Source organism: Trachypithecus francoisi, unplaced genomic scaffold (assembly GCF_009764315.1).
Source record: "Trachypithecus francoisi isolate TF-2019V2 unplaced genomic scaffold, Tfra_2.0 Lachesis_group20, whole genome shotgun sequence".
Taxonomy (NCBI): Eukaryota; Metazoa; Chordata; class Mammalia; order Primates; family Cercopithecidae; genus Trachypithecus; species Trachypithecus francoisi.
Genome location: NW_022681466.1, coordinates 55979303 through 55992775, shown reverse-complemented (window position 1 = coordinate 55992775; position 13473 = coordinate 55979303). Strand labels below are relative to the sequence as shown.

Here is a 13473-nt window from a genome sequence, read left to right as displayed (position 1 = left end):
ATACAGTAACTGTAGGAAACACAAATTCAATTAAGAGATGTAAAGAGGGGTTTTTATGAATCATTCCTTTGAAAAAATAATTCTTGGAGCATGCCTGTAGTCTTAGCTACTCCAGAGGCTGAGGCAGGAGGATCGCTTGAGTCTAGGAGTTCAAAGTCACAGTGAGCTCCGATCATGTCACTGCACTTCAGCCTGGGCAACAGAATGAGACCTGGTCTCTAAAAAAAATAAAAATAAACATAACTAATTATTGGAATAAAGAAGAAATATGACAAGAGGATCCATAGAGGCTGCATGCTAAATGGTGCTTGGAAGAGGAACCGCTGCTTTGTAATGTGAAATTTCCTCTTGCCTCTATACTCCATGACCTCAAGGGTTCTTTCAAACTCTTTTTTTTTTTTTTTTTTTTTTTTTTGAGACGGAGTCTCACTCTGTCGCCAGGGCTGGAGTGCAGTGGCCGGATCTCAGCTCACTGCAAGCTCCGCCTCCCGGGTTCACGCCATTCTCCTGCCTCAGCCTCCCAAGTAGCTGGGACTACAGGCGTCCGCCACCTCGCCCGGCTAGTTTTTTGTATTTTTTAGTAGAGACGGGGTTTCACCGTGTTAGCCAGGATGGTCTCGATCTCCTGACCTCGTGATCCGCCCGTCTCGGCCTCCCAAAGTGCTGGGATTACAGGCTTGAGCCACCGCGCCCGGCCGCCAAACTCTTTAGAAGGGAAATGTTGTCAACATTATCCTTGGAAAATTGTTAAGATTATCTCACATTGACGACTGGGCTTCTAGCTTCTTTCCAAATTTATTTCTTTCATGGTTTGTTACTTAATGTTACATACTAGACTGAAAATATATATATATTGAAATCTCACCCTGTGTATCTAGGTTTAAATGTTTAGCCAAAACTTTCCTGTTTTTCCCTCCAAAATTGTATAAATTGACCACTCCTGCTGTTAGATCAGAAGCATAATACAGAAAATAAGCGGCTTAAAATAATATGCCTGAAAATAAGTTTATTCTTTATTTGATTTTAGTCGGACCAAAAACTGTAAATTCAGCGAGCCCCTCAGCAATTATTCAGTAGTGAGAAAAGCACTCCTAGTTAAAACTTCCTAGGAAACCTTTTGGGAAAAGGCTGCAATTATATTTCCACCTCCTTTTCTTTCTTCTGGTTCTGGCTTGTTATTTTTTTCCCCTTTCGTCTCCAATATCTATCCATGCTCACCTTTCCCATTACAAATTGTTTATCTCCTTTGCTTTAATATTTATCCTCTTTTCCTTTTCTCTTGTTTGACAAACACTTTTATTTTTGTAAAAAAACAAAGAATGAAATAAAAGGGAGAATATCAGAAGCTATAACATGTAGGGAAAGTAGGTATTCTTTTGTGAAATTTCTGTTTCATGTGTGTGCCCGCATGTTCATGTAAGGAGTCAGGATGGAAAATGTTTTTCATACTGTGGGTCACAGTCAGTACAATTTTTTGAGCCACAGTGATTCCAAACACTTGGAGCACCTCAGGGCTCAGTCCTGAGACTTTTTTTTTTTTTTTCTTTTCTCACTCATTCCTTTGGTCATCCCTTCCAGTCTCATGGTTTTGTGTTTTGTTTTGTGTATTGTGGTAAAACATACATAGCATATTTCTCATTTTAACCATCTGTTTAAGTGTACATTTCAGCGGCATTGAATACCTTGACAATGTTATGTAACCCAGTCTCATGGCTTTAAATGCCATTTATTCATTAGCCTGGATTTCTACCCAAACACCGGGAGCTTATACCCAACTGCCTATTCAATATTTCCTCTAAGATGTCTAACAGATATTCCAAATTGTAGTTAAAAAATTTTTGGCCCAGGCGTGGTGACTCACGCCTGTAATCCCAACACTTTAGGAGGCTGAGATGGGACAACAGCTTGAGTCCAGGAGTTCGAGACCAGCCTGGACAACATAGGAAGACCCCTGTCTCTAAAAAAAAAAAAAAAAAAAAGTAAGTTTCAATTTACTAGATAAAAATTGTCTTTTACTTAACTTTGTATTTATTTCATTGAGAATAATTGAATATTTTCTTACATGTTTATAAACCATTTGCATGGGGTTTTTTTCCCCCAAGTATACTTGCCCTTTGCTTATTTTTCTTTTGGATTTTTTTTTTTTTTTTTTTTTGAGACGGAGTCTCACTCTGTCGCCCAGGCTGGAGTGCAGTAGCCAGATCTCAGCTCACTGCAAGCTCCGCCTCCCGGGTTTAGGCCATTCTCCTGCCTCAGCCTCCTGAGTAGCTGGGACTACAGGTGCCCGCCACCTCATCCAGCTAGTTTTTTGTACTTTTTAGTAGAGATGGGGTTTCACCGGGTTAGCCAGGATGGTCTTGATCTCCTGACCTCGTGATCCGCCCGTCTCAGCCTCCCAAAGTGCTGGGATTGCAGGCTTGAGCCACTGCGCCTGGCCTTCTTTTGGATTTTTTTAAAAATCTCGTTGATTTGTGTATAATCGTGTTAACCCTTTGCCAGGTAAATGGTAATTTCCCCCAGTTTGTCACATGCAATTTAATTTTCTTTATAACTCTGGTGCAAGAAAGTTTTACATTTTTATCTAGTCAATGTATCAACCTTCCCTTAATTGTTCCAACCTTTGGTGTAAGTAGCAATCCTTCTCCAGACCAAGATTGTAAATGTTCTCTCAACCCTCATATTCTTAGCTATCCCGTGAAAATTAAAATCATTTGTCAAGTTTTTAAAAAATCATGTTGAGATTTTTCTTGGAATTTTGTTAAATTTATAAATAATTGTTGGAAGAAATTATATCTTTAAAAAATGATCTTCTTGTGGGAGAAAATCACGGCCTTCTACTTCATAAGAACTATTTATATCACTTGACATAAATTATAGTTTGTTTCATATAGGGCCTAAGGGTGATGGGATGAAGTGAGGAAAATGTTCCAGAGTAACAACGTTTTTGAAATCCCTGAGGTAAAAGAAAATTTGCTTCCTATTATGAAATGTGCGATGTGAACCATTAATTGTAGTATTACATTTTTCTCCTCCTGAGAGTCTCTCCCCTCCTCTTCCCTCTCACTCAAGCAGAAAGTCTGTTTACTGCCTTAGAAAAGGAATGTGATGAGGTAGAAAGGAGAAATCACCGGCCAGTCTGACTTTCAAATTTTTCCAAAAGCCTACATTGCCATGACTTAAGATAGCAAACCAGGCACCCGTGTTAGCTACTTGTCTCTCTTGAGACCCCAGGGAAATAAAAGGCTGACATAAATACTAATAAAATACTGATTTCTTTGCTGGCTATCAGCTGGGGGCTGCCCTTAGTGCCCTGGGTCTTCGTCCACAGCCCTGTGTATCTCGGGACCGGCAGTGGGGTGTTAAATCACCATCTTTCTGACTCTTCCTCCATCCTCCCGTCTCTCATGGATCACAACCAGAAAGGTTCTCTGTTTTTAAGGGCTCATACGATCCAGGGCTCACCTGGATAATCCAAGATAATCTCCCCATCTCAAATTCCTTAATCTTAATCACATCTGCAAAATCCTTTTTGCCATGTAAAGTGACATACTCACAGTTTCCAGGAATTTGGACATGGACATCTTACCGGAAGGCATTAGTCTGCCTGCCGCAGTTACCTATTTAATAAGTTTGGTACTCCAAAGAAATAGACAGAGGTGCTTTGGGGTGATAAAGTAAAATACCCTGAATTTCATACCTAAGAGAATTTGAATCTGTTTTTACTCATCTATGGTTACTGTTAACAGAGCACTAATTTTTTTCCTCTATGACTCTGTACTTACAGGAACATGGGCTTGAGGTGAGGGGGAGTATCTCAGAATTTACTTTATAATTCGTATCCGTCAGGGTGTCACAAGGAAGCAGATTGCCCCAGCTGGGTAATTTAAAGGGAGTTTAATAAAGGAACTATTTATGAAGGCAGTGTTTAGAATCCCCACCTATAATAAGGAAGTAATAAGGAAGAGCTGTTACCACTCTTAGCCTGAAGAGGCGGGGAAATGGGTTGGGGGCGGGGGAAGCAATGACCAGAACCGACAAAGGACAGCTGTGTGGACAGGACTGCCTGATGAAAGGTGAAGTGGCCTTTAGGAGAGAAACACAGCTAACCCACAGCAACCTGGCAGAGAGGGAGACAGAAGCACCAATGCCCCAGTTGCACTCTGCTTCTGCCCTCCAGTGTCCCGTTGGCAGCTGTCATTGGACAAACTCAAGCAGAAGCCAAAGGGCCAAAGAGCCCATGGATACTGGTTTATTTTTTGAGACACAGAGCAGGCTGGAAAAGAGAGAGAAATGTGAATCTGGAGGGGTGCAGAAGGGGAAGAGGGAGGCTGAGGAAGTTATGATCGTTGAGTGCTTGAAAAGAGCTTAGCCAGGCTGTTCTGGTCTCTGTCCCACCACGATCTCACTCACAACCCGCTGCTGGGTGGCCCTTCTCTCCCCCGACTTTTGGCAGGATCTTCTTCACCACCATAAGACAGTCCAGGTCAGATGGGATGTGACCCTGGTGGCTTTGTCTGTGGACTCTTGATTCTGAACCTACAGCCGCTGAAGTCATGCTTCTTGCTGACTGCTTTGGGCTATTTTGGCCTTTTCCATGGTGCCCTATGTGTTGTTTCTCTTAAGGCCCTGACAGTATTCTTCTGAATCTTCCCTGGGGCCCCATGTGCTTTGAAGGGCCACTATCGCTGGGGCCCTTCAAACAGGGTGCTCTGCCCCAGCCCTAAGTGCCCTTGGAGGCTCCCAACCACACCCTCAATAGCTGTGCCAATTACAAGGCATTCTCTGCCTCCATGGCCTGGCCACCCCACAAGAGAGTCCATGATTCTGCCCTCATTGACGAAGGCCTCATCAGATTGAGCCAGCCACTGAGGGAGGGAAGCAGGGACCTGGTGGGAAAAAGGAAAGAAGCAGCCCGGAGGGAAGTGCGGACATGCCTGCCGTGGGCCAGCCAAGGGACTGAGAGACAACCAGGTGACACTACCACCCGACCAAGCACCTCCCAGAGTCATTCAGCCTTTCCGAAAGGAAAAACCTTTCCATCCACTCTCATCATATGCAAAATCCTAACACAAAGTATAAAGAAGCAAAGCAAATAGTCAGCAGGAATTCATGACATTACGGATAGGAGGGCTTAAAAAAATTGGTGTCATATAACTGAGTCCTTCCAAAACAGCAGCTCCTAGTGCCTTCCTACTCCACCCATATGATTCTGGTGAATGGTGCCCATTACTGTAAAGTCCACACTCTGGCCAGGGGTACATATCTCAGTATAAGTCAAAAAGAGTTTTCTGGCCTGGCATGGTGGCTCACACCTGTAATCCTAGCACTTTGGGAGGCCGAAGTGGCTGGATCATCTGAGGTTGGGAGTTCAAGACTAGCCTGACCAACATGGATAAACCCCATCTCTACTAAAAATACAAAATTAACTGGGTGTGGTGGCGCATGCCTGTAATTCCAGCTACTTGGGAGGCTGAGGCAGGAGAATCACTTGAACCCGGGAGGCAGAGTTTGAGGTAAGTTGAGATTGCGCTATTGCACTCCAGCCTGGGCAACAAGAGTGAGACTCTGTCTTCTTTCTTGGGTTTTCCAAACTGGAACTTTTTACTGGATGCTTTTAGTAAGCATCTGACTTGCTCTGTGGAAGAAGCCAATCTTTAGGTGGAAGAACAAAACCAATGTACAGAGGGAAACAAACATGAGAGGTGGACAGATGAACACAAGAGAGGACTGATGGTTTCAAATCCCTGGATCTGGCCATCCTGAAAGATAGCTTGACTCCTGCCCTGTCTTCATTTTGGTCACATGAGTCAGTTAATTCTCCCTTTTGGCTAAGACAATTTGAGGTGGATTCCTGTCACTCACAATCAAGGGTCTTGTATTGGGAGATTTGTCTTCAGTTAGACTAACAGCTAATTAATATGGTTTTCAAATACTAGCAAGAAATAACATCTAGACACTCGGCTACCTTGGAGAGATCTACCACTACTTAGCCTTGCCTACCTGGGCTGGGCTAGGCTCTACAAAGTACATAGTGATGGAGGTGATGCTGGATGTGATATCATAGAGCCAGCCAATGCCAGTGATCACAATATGCAGAATGTGCTCCCGGCTGTGGACGTAGTGATAGGCAGTGCTAAAGACATTGGCAACACCCTGTAGAGACAGAAAATTCAAATAGCCTACTCTTTTTAAAATAGAAAAAATAATTAGTAATATAGTAATCGGATTACCTTTACCAGTAATTTAATTACTTCTTGATAATATACTTCCTGCAAATTATTCAGCAGTCCTCAAAGGGCAATGTTCCATGTTCTACTATAAAAAAAGGATCATCAAGAAATCAAAGGCATAGGCCAGGTACTGTGGCTCCTGCCTGTAATCTCAGCACTTTGGGAGGCCAAGGATGGGTGCATCAATTGAGGTCAGGAGTTTGAGACCAGCCTGGCCAACATGGTGAAACCCTGTCTCTACTAAAAATGCAAATATTAGCTGGGCATGGTGGTGGGCGCCCATAATCTCAGCTACTTGGGAGGCTGAGGCAGGAGAATTGCTTGAACTCAGGAGCTGAGATCGCACGACTGCACTCCAACCTGGGAAACAGAGCAAGTTTCACAAAAAAAGAGTCAGAGGTGTAAAGAGAGAGACCCGCATAACTTTTTATGCTTTTGATAGTCATCCAGTGAAATTCGTGATATGTGCTAGTAGAGAATAGCATCAAAGGAACAAGATAAACTTTGAAATGAGAAAAAAAATGTTAAAAAGCCAAGAACGAATGCCAGTCTTAGGCAGGTGGGTAGGAGCTGCCTTGATCGGATGCCAATGTTAATGCCTGCATCTGTGCAGACATGGCCACTATCATCAGATCAACAGTATAAGACATGTTTGGTTCCAAGACCCACAGCGTGCTAGATTACATAGTCCTCTTATAGGCATAAGAAGACCCTGCTCCACAGAGAAGGGATGGGAAATCCTTAGAACCCATATGTGGGCTTGTTGTCAAGAAACTCTAGGAATCACAAACTCTTCAAAATTATATGCCTTTTATCTTAGGACTCAAGGCATCTAAGGGTAACCCAGAAGCCTTTACCTCTCTCACAAGACTACATATACTTCACCTACTGATAACTTCATAGTCCTCCATTTCAATATCGTCACATAATTCCATGTCAGATGAGAATGAATTTTATTATTAAAAATATGTCCAGAGAAAGAGGTTCTACCACTTTCCTCAACTATCCACCCAATAAATGGGAAGAGAAAGTGAAAAATAATGGTAAATAAACATAAAGAGCCAAAGGCTTACAGGGCAACAAATGATAAGGGCATAGCAAGTTCAAGTTCCTAACTCGCTGCTATAGTCCACAGTTCATTGTCTCCATAAAGGCTTTCGATCTTCCTTTACTGCAAGTTCTATCCACAAATTAAATAAAAATGCTTGTAGAAATGGTCTAGCTATTTCATGACCTTAAAAGTGCCTATCATTTTGTGATCCAATTTAAAAACATGAATACTCAAGAAACATTTAGGCCTTTTTCTTTATTTTTCATCCTCAAAAATTATAACACTGAAATCAAGACCTATGGGGATGCATATCAGAGTCAGTACCATTTGTAGAAAGTACAAAAGATGTATAGATAGATATCACTATTAGTAAAACACAAATCCGTCCCTTCTAAAAGTTCATTCCCACTTTGTGGGTCTTAGTGGTCTAATGGTTGGATTTCTGTTCTATAGCATAAAATTCTATTCCTGTGATAAATGCTATGGGACACATGAGGCTGAGGCATGGATATGCAACTGAGGCTGAAAGTCCTCCCATAAGTAATGGGGAATTTCTCAAAAGACTGAAACATACATTCAGGGAACAGGAGCAAGTATGATGATGTTATCTGTATACACAGCTTTACTCTCATCGGATTTCAGGTTTCACTCTTTAAAAAGTATTAGAAGGAGAGGCCATCCTACCATTGCTCTTGAAGACTTCTATGACTTACCTGATAGAATCTGATCTCATGAGGCAGAAAGATGTTTATTTCGTGGGGATCTCTAAGGGTGTCAACAGCCAAGACCCCAAAGATCCTCATATATGCATCTTGAAGAGGCAGAGCCAGGAATGACCCATTACAATCATTCTTATTACGGGACTGGTCCCAGAAGAAGATGTTCCCGTGGTACTGAACTTGGGGAACATGGATCGGCTTCCCTTCATCCACTACTGTAAAGCTGAGGAAAAAGAGTATGAGGATGGGAGAAAGGCACAGGGAGAGACTTAGATTAAACCATGGAGGAAGCTAGAGCGATTCTCTATTCACAATCTGTGGCATTATATGACCGAGCAGTGGACTCGATAAGATGACCAGTTTGGAGGTCTGACTTGAGAAAGACTTAAAAAAAAAACAAAAACTTAGATGTGGACATAGAAAACAAATATAAACAGAACTCCGGAGACATAACTTATGGAGCAGGCAGAAATAATTGAGCTGATATTGTGAAGTAGAGTCCCTGTGTGGCGAATCGTTGCCAAAGAGCGAGCTCTAGAAATAGGTGAAATCATCCAGGACTGGAAGCCATCAGCTTCTACTCCAGAAGCACTGGTGACTTGAGCCACTTCTTTTTTGAGCAGCCAGCTGGGATCTTGATGCCAGTTTACTCAGAAAGGGAATTATTTTTTTAGGAGGGTAAAACCAACCTCTTCAAGACGTTCTTACCTGATTCCTTTCATGTCCCTGTAGAGCACTCTGTTCAGTACAAATAGAGCATCATCTAAGGTGCAAGCCACATTCCTCAATAGAACATTCCCTTTCTCAGGCAGCAGTAGGTTTTCTTCTAAGAGGGAAATGTGAGCACTGATCTTTTTATTTCCATGGGCTTCAGCATCCTACGGAAAAACATTTCCGACCATGTGTTTGCCAACAGCCAAAGAACTCCCCTAATCATGTCCCCCTCACTGGTTAATTCATGCATCTGGCCCCAGCAGTTTCATTTTCCTGAACAGAGAATGCATATATTACTATTCATGGGCAGTGAGGAAAAAGTTGACACCATAGCTATACCCTAAATCAGAGTTTTAGTGAGTATAATGGGTTTCCTCTATGCCAACTGGACTGGTTTACCGGAAAAGAAAAACAAAACCAAAGAACTTTCAGGTCTACTCAAATTTAGAAGTTTAAAACTTGGATTCCTTTGACCTATAGTCAAATTGTCTGTGTTTCTATTAAAAGCATTGATTTTAGAGAGCTGGGCCAAGAATATGCCTTCACTTCACTCATATTTCTTGACCATCAACTGTGATGTGAATGTGAAAAAAAATGTTCTCAAGGAACTCTTAACACACTTTGTATATTTGAGCTATGTAATTTCAGGAAGGATTTTTTTGGGGGCCCAAGATTGCAGACTTTCTGCAACTACTACTTCTGGAACTACAAATTCTCTGTACCTAAAATATTATTATTATGTTATTAACAATATTATGTGTCAATACATACATTAAACATATCCATAAATTGGGGACATGTGAGACACTTTCCTTGATATTTTTCTCTTCTTTCTACATATTTGGGTTTGCTTTCCATGCCCTTTTCTTTTGCCTTTATTCCTTCTTTCCACATACAAGATCACGGAGTCATTAACAAATGTGTAGTGAGATTTCTCTCAGGATACCACAGATCTCTGAAGCAAGCTAGAACAATGCCTCTTTTTCTTGACTGGTTGTTTGGTCCTGGTGCCCCACTTCCAATTACACTGGAAAATTCAGCCATTCAGATGATTCCATTGAGCAAGTGTCGCTACTTAGCTGAGATGACTGGCACAGGTTCCCTGGATCAGTGGAATCTATGATATATGTAGAAGACAGCCGTGCTGTTTCTGCCTGTGAACAGCAGCAACCTGGGAGTCTCTGAGGAGGTGGCAAGGCTGTAGGCAGTGGCCCCTCAGGGCCATGTGTTCTAAGTGACAGGATTCTGCAATAGTCTCAGCTTGCTTCTGGGCAATGCTGTGAAATACTGTGTGGTGTCAGACTCGATAATGAGTTTATGATTTAAATAGTTCCTTTTAAAACTGACTCCCAAAATACCATGCAAGGGAAATGTAGCTTGAACTGCTTGTACAGCTCCTTACTGATATTTTACATAATCTGTCTATTGTCCATTCTAGGCTTATTTGACTCTGAGCAGAAATGCAATTAGAAATCCCAAGACATCTTTTCTACATCTGTCTTTTCTACCTTTCTACTCTGCTTCTATCTTGTCAACCAGCAGTCACTCCAGTTGCGCGTCTCCTAGGCTTCAGACGATTTGTAATGGACTGGAATGAATAAAATATCTATAGCAGCACTCAGTGATTTTTCAAGAGAATTCAGGATGTTCCTCTTTTGTGGATATTGAACATCGCCTACTGTGAGGAGATGTTTCCTCTCACATACCACTTTAGAAAACGTACCTGCGTGAGGGCCTTAAAGGCCTCACTATACACCGGCTCTAGGGACACTCCACTTGTCTCTGCAGCACGTTGGATTTGGTGCAGCCACTTCTGCCTGGCACAATTCCTCAGACTCTCAATGTGGCTTCTCTCTAAAGCATTCATCAGAAATTCCACAACACTTTCCAGAACTTGGTCTTCATTGCCCCTGAGTTCAGATACAACCAATTCTATGTAATTCTGAAATTGTTTTGAAGACAATCTCACTTCGTGACCAGGGCGTGGCTTTGGAAATTGGATGTGTAGTTTAGCTAAAAGACACAAACACAAAACCAAGAACTAACCAAAAGTTCACTCATCAGTGGGGGGAATTTTCATTCTCCTCTTACGATGAACTGCCCTGGACGACTGCTCTCCTGGAAAACCAAGTTTATCAAAGATATGTATCTCTGAGCCCAGTGGAATATTTTACAATGAATTTCTATGCTGAACTCAATATGACTCATGTGTCAACTTCTTTGTTTTTGTTTTGTTTTGTTTTGTTTTGATTTTGCCACCTAGCCTGGTGAAACCTCAAGGTTTGCTTTGACTCCTTCCCTACCTTTGCCTTCCATATCCAATAAGCCACTTAATTCTATCCTGTTACTCTTTGGCAGTGTGGCCGCTCCTCTCCTTTCTTACTTTCATAACCCCAAAGCCAGCTTTGTAATTGACTTAACAATAGTAAATGCTCAATATATGTTTGTAAAATTAAATTAAAACACAACTTGCATTACGCAATTCCCTGGTTCAAAGTCCTACCATATTTGGATCCAGTCTATTTCCAATCACATCTGCCCCTAATACCATATAGGAATTATTTGCTGCAGTATCTCCATTCTACTCATGGTTCCTGACCATGTCTTGCACACTTCTGTATTCACATCTCTTCTCTATTTTTGTAATTGTATAATCATGAACCTACTACCAAATCTGAACATTACCAGTAACATATATTCTTCTGTGATCTGCCCTATTCCATTCCCTGCCTCCCCACACCTCCCACTGATATCCTGCATTTGGCTTTATCTTTAGCTTTCTTTTAATTTTCCCAGTGTTATTATAGTTACATAACAATATATGTGTTTGACACGCACACACACACGCACATGCACACACACACTTCTAAACAATATGTGGTTTAGTTTTGCATTTTTAAAATTTATTTATTTATTTGAGACGGAGTCTAGCTCTGTTACCCAGGCGGGAGTGTAGTGGCACAATCTTGGCTCACTGCAACCCGCACCTCCCAGATTCAAGCGATTCTCCTGCCTCAGGCTCCTAAGTAGTTGGGATTACAGGTGTGCACCACCATGCCTGGCTAATTTTTATATTTTCAGTAGAGGTGACCATATTGGCCAGACTGGTCTCAAACTCCTGACCTCAGATGATCTGCCCCCTCGGCCTCCCAAAGTGCTGGGATTACAGGTGTAGTCACCGAGCTCAGCCAGTTTTTCATGTTTATAAACTTTAGAAAAAGGTTATCAAACTATGTGTAGTTTTCTGGGACATACTTTTTCCTCAACACTATGCTACATATCTTCCATGTTGTTTATCTTTCTAACATATCTTTCCATGTTGTTACTGTAGCTATGATTCATTCATTTTCACCAGTGTATGTTACTATATGAGTATATCATTAGTGATTTAGTCTACTGTCAGTGGGTGTTTAAGTTCTCAATATTTTACTCATATGAACAGTGTTATGAGCATTTTGTAAATGTCTCCTGGTGCATATGTGCAAGATTCTTTGACAGTTGTTATAAATTAATAAGTCACAGGGTATGTACCCTTCCCCTTTAAAGTATAGTTCAAAGTTCCTCCTCCCTCAAGAAGACTTCTGTTGTGATTTATCCTTCTCTTAAAAGACAATAGCATCTATTCTACACCATTTATTTGACAATTAACAAATACTACCTGGCACTTGTGGACATCATATCATGTGTGAGCTTCTCATTTCTGTAGTTGAACATTTATTGATTTTTTTGCTCCTTAGCATCCAGTCACCTTTCTCTGAGTAATTGTATCTCTAACTTTGCTTTGGGGAAGCAACTTCATTCCCATCTCTGCTCATGTGTTTGAATGGGGTTCCATTCACAGTTCTAGAGGTGGAGCATGTGCCTCAGGCTTAAGCCAGTCATGACATTCTATTCCTTTAACCAGAGTGGTTGGTTTAGTACAGACGAATGCCAGACTTTTTGATTGAATGATTAGGAAGAAGATACTTTCTTTTTTATTTCCACTGGACTTGAATGAAACTGTGAGCATGTGAAACTGGACCTGGTTACCACAAAGGTAGAGGCTGTATTGATAGTGCAGCTAAAACAGAAGACAGCAAGAGAAAGAGAAAGAACCAGACAGCTGTCCTAATGTCATTATTTGGACTCCCAAATCTAGTTGTGTCCTAAACTAGTACTGGACTTTTTCATTGTATGAACCAATAAATTCCTCTTATGTGTAAACACTTTGGGTTGGGTTCTCTATTACTTGAGCCAAAAGGATCTTAACTAGTACAATCCTCAATTAGATTAAAAGTGCCTTGTGGATTCTTAATCTTCCATTTCTTCTTCTTTTTTCCCTTTCATTTTTTGCCTCCTTGAACAATTTGATCCTAAAGTCATTAGGTGGGGCAGAGCAAGGTAAGCATCTGTTCCTGGTCAGGTGAAGTCAATGTGGCACCAAGCAGGATATCAGGGCCCAAATCTGTGCAGGGTTAGCCGGGCATGGGTTGTGAGAGCCTGAGCAGGGCGAGGAGGGTATCTATGTGGAAGGGCAATCTTTGGCCCATGTGGGTAAAGAGGATGGCCTTACAGAGAGGTGGTTTAACTTGGGTGTCAGATTCCAAGCAGTACAAGCAGGGTATCCATATGAGACGGATGCCCAACACGGGGTGTTTAATCTTGAGCAGGGTGAGAAGGGCATCCAAATCAAGGGATGGCCTGGCCTGGGAAGTCAGAACCTAAACAGGGTGAGGAGGGTGTCTACATGGAAGGGCCATCCACATAGGTTGGGGGTCAG

The 13473-nt window shown here is 41.8% G+C and overlaps 1 protein-coding gene across 3 annotated transcripts in view; it reads right to left on the bottom strand.

Moving 5' to 3' along the window:
- The window catches only part of EFCAB5 (EF-hand calcium binding domain 5), a 180989-nt gene that overhangs the window by 23718 nt on the left and 143798 nt on the right, over positions 1 to 13473 (bottom strand). For all 3 annotated transcript variants that reach the window (XM_033184403.1, XM_033184401.1, XM_033184402.1), the window contains exons 15-18: positions 10438 to 10727; positions 8709 to 8878; positions 7995 to 8223; positions 6001 to 6153 (exon numbers count right to left, since the gene is read on the bottom strand). In XM_033184403.1, the coding sequence (XP_033040294.1) occupies positions 6001 to 6153; positions 7995 to 8223; positions 8709 to 8878; positions 10438 to 10727 (842 nt within the window). The remainder of the gene's footprint in view (positions 1 to 6000; positions 6154 to 7994; positions 8224 to 8708; positions 8879 to 10437; positions 10728 to 13473) is intronic.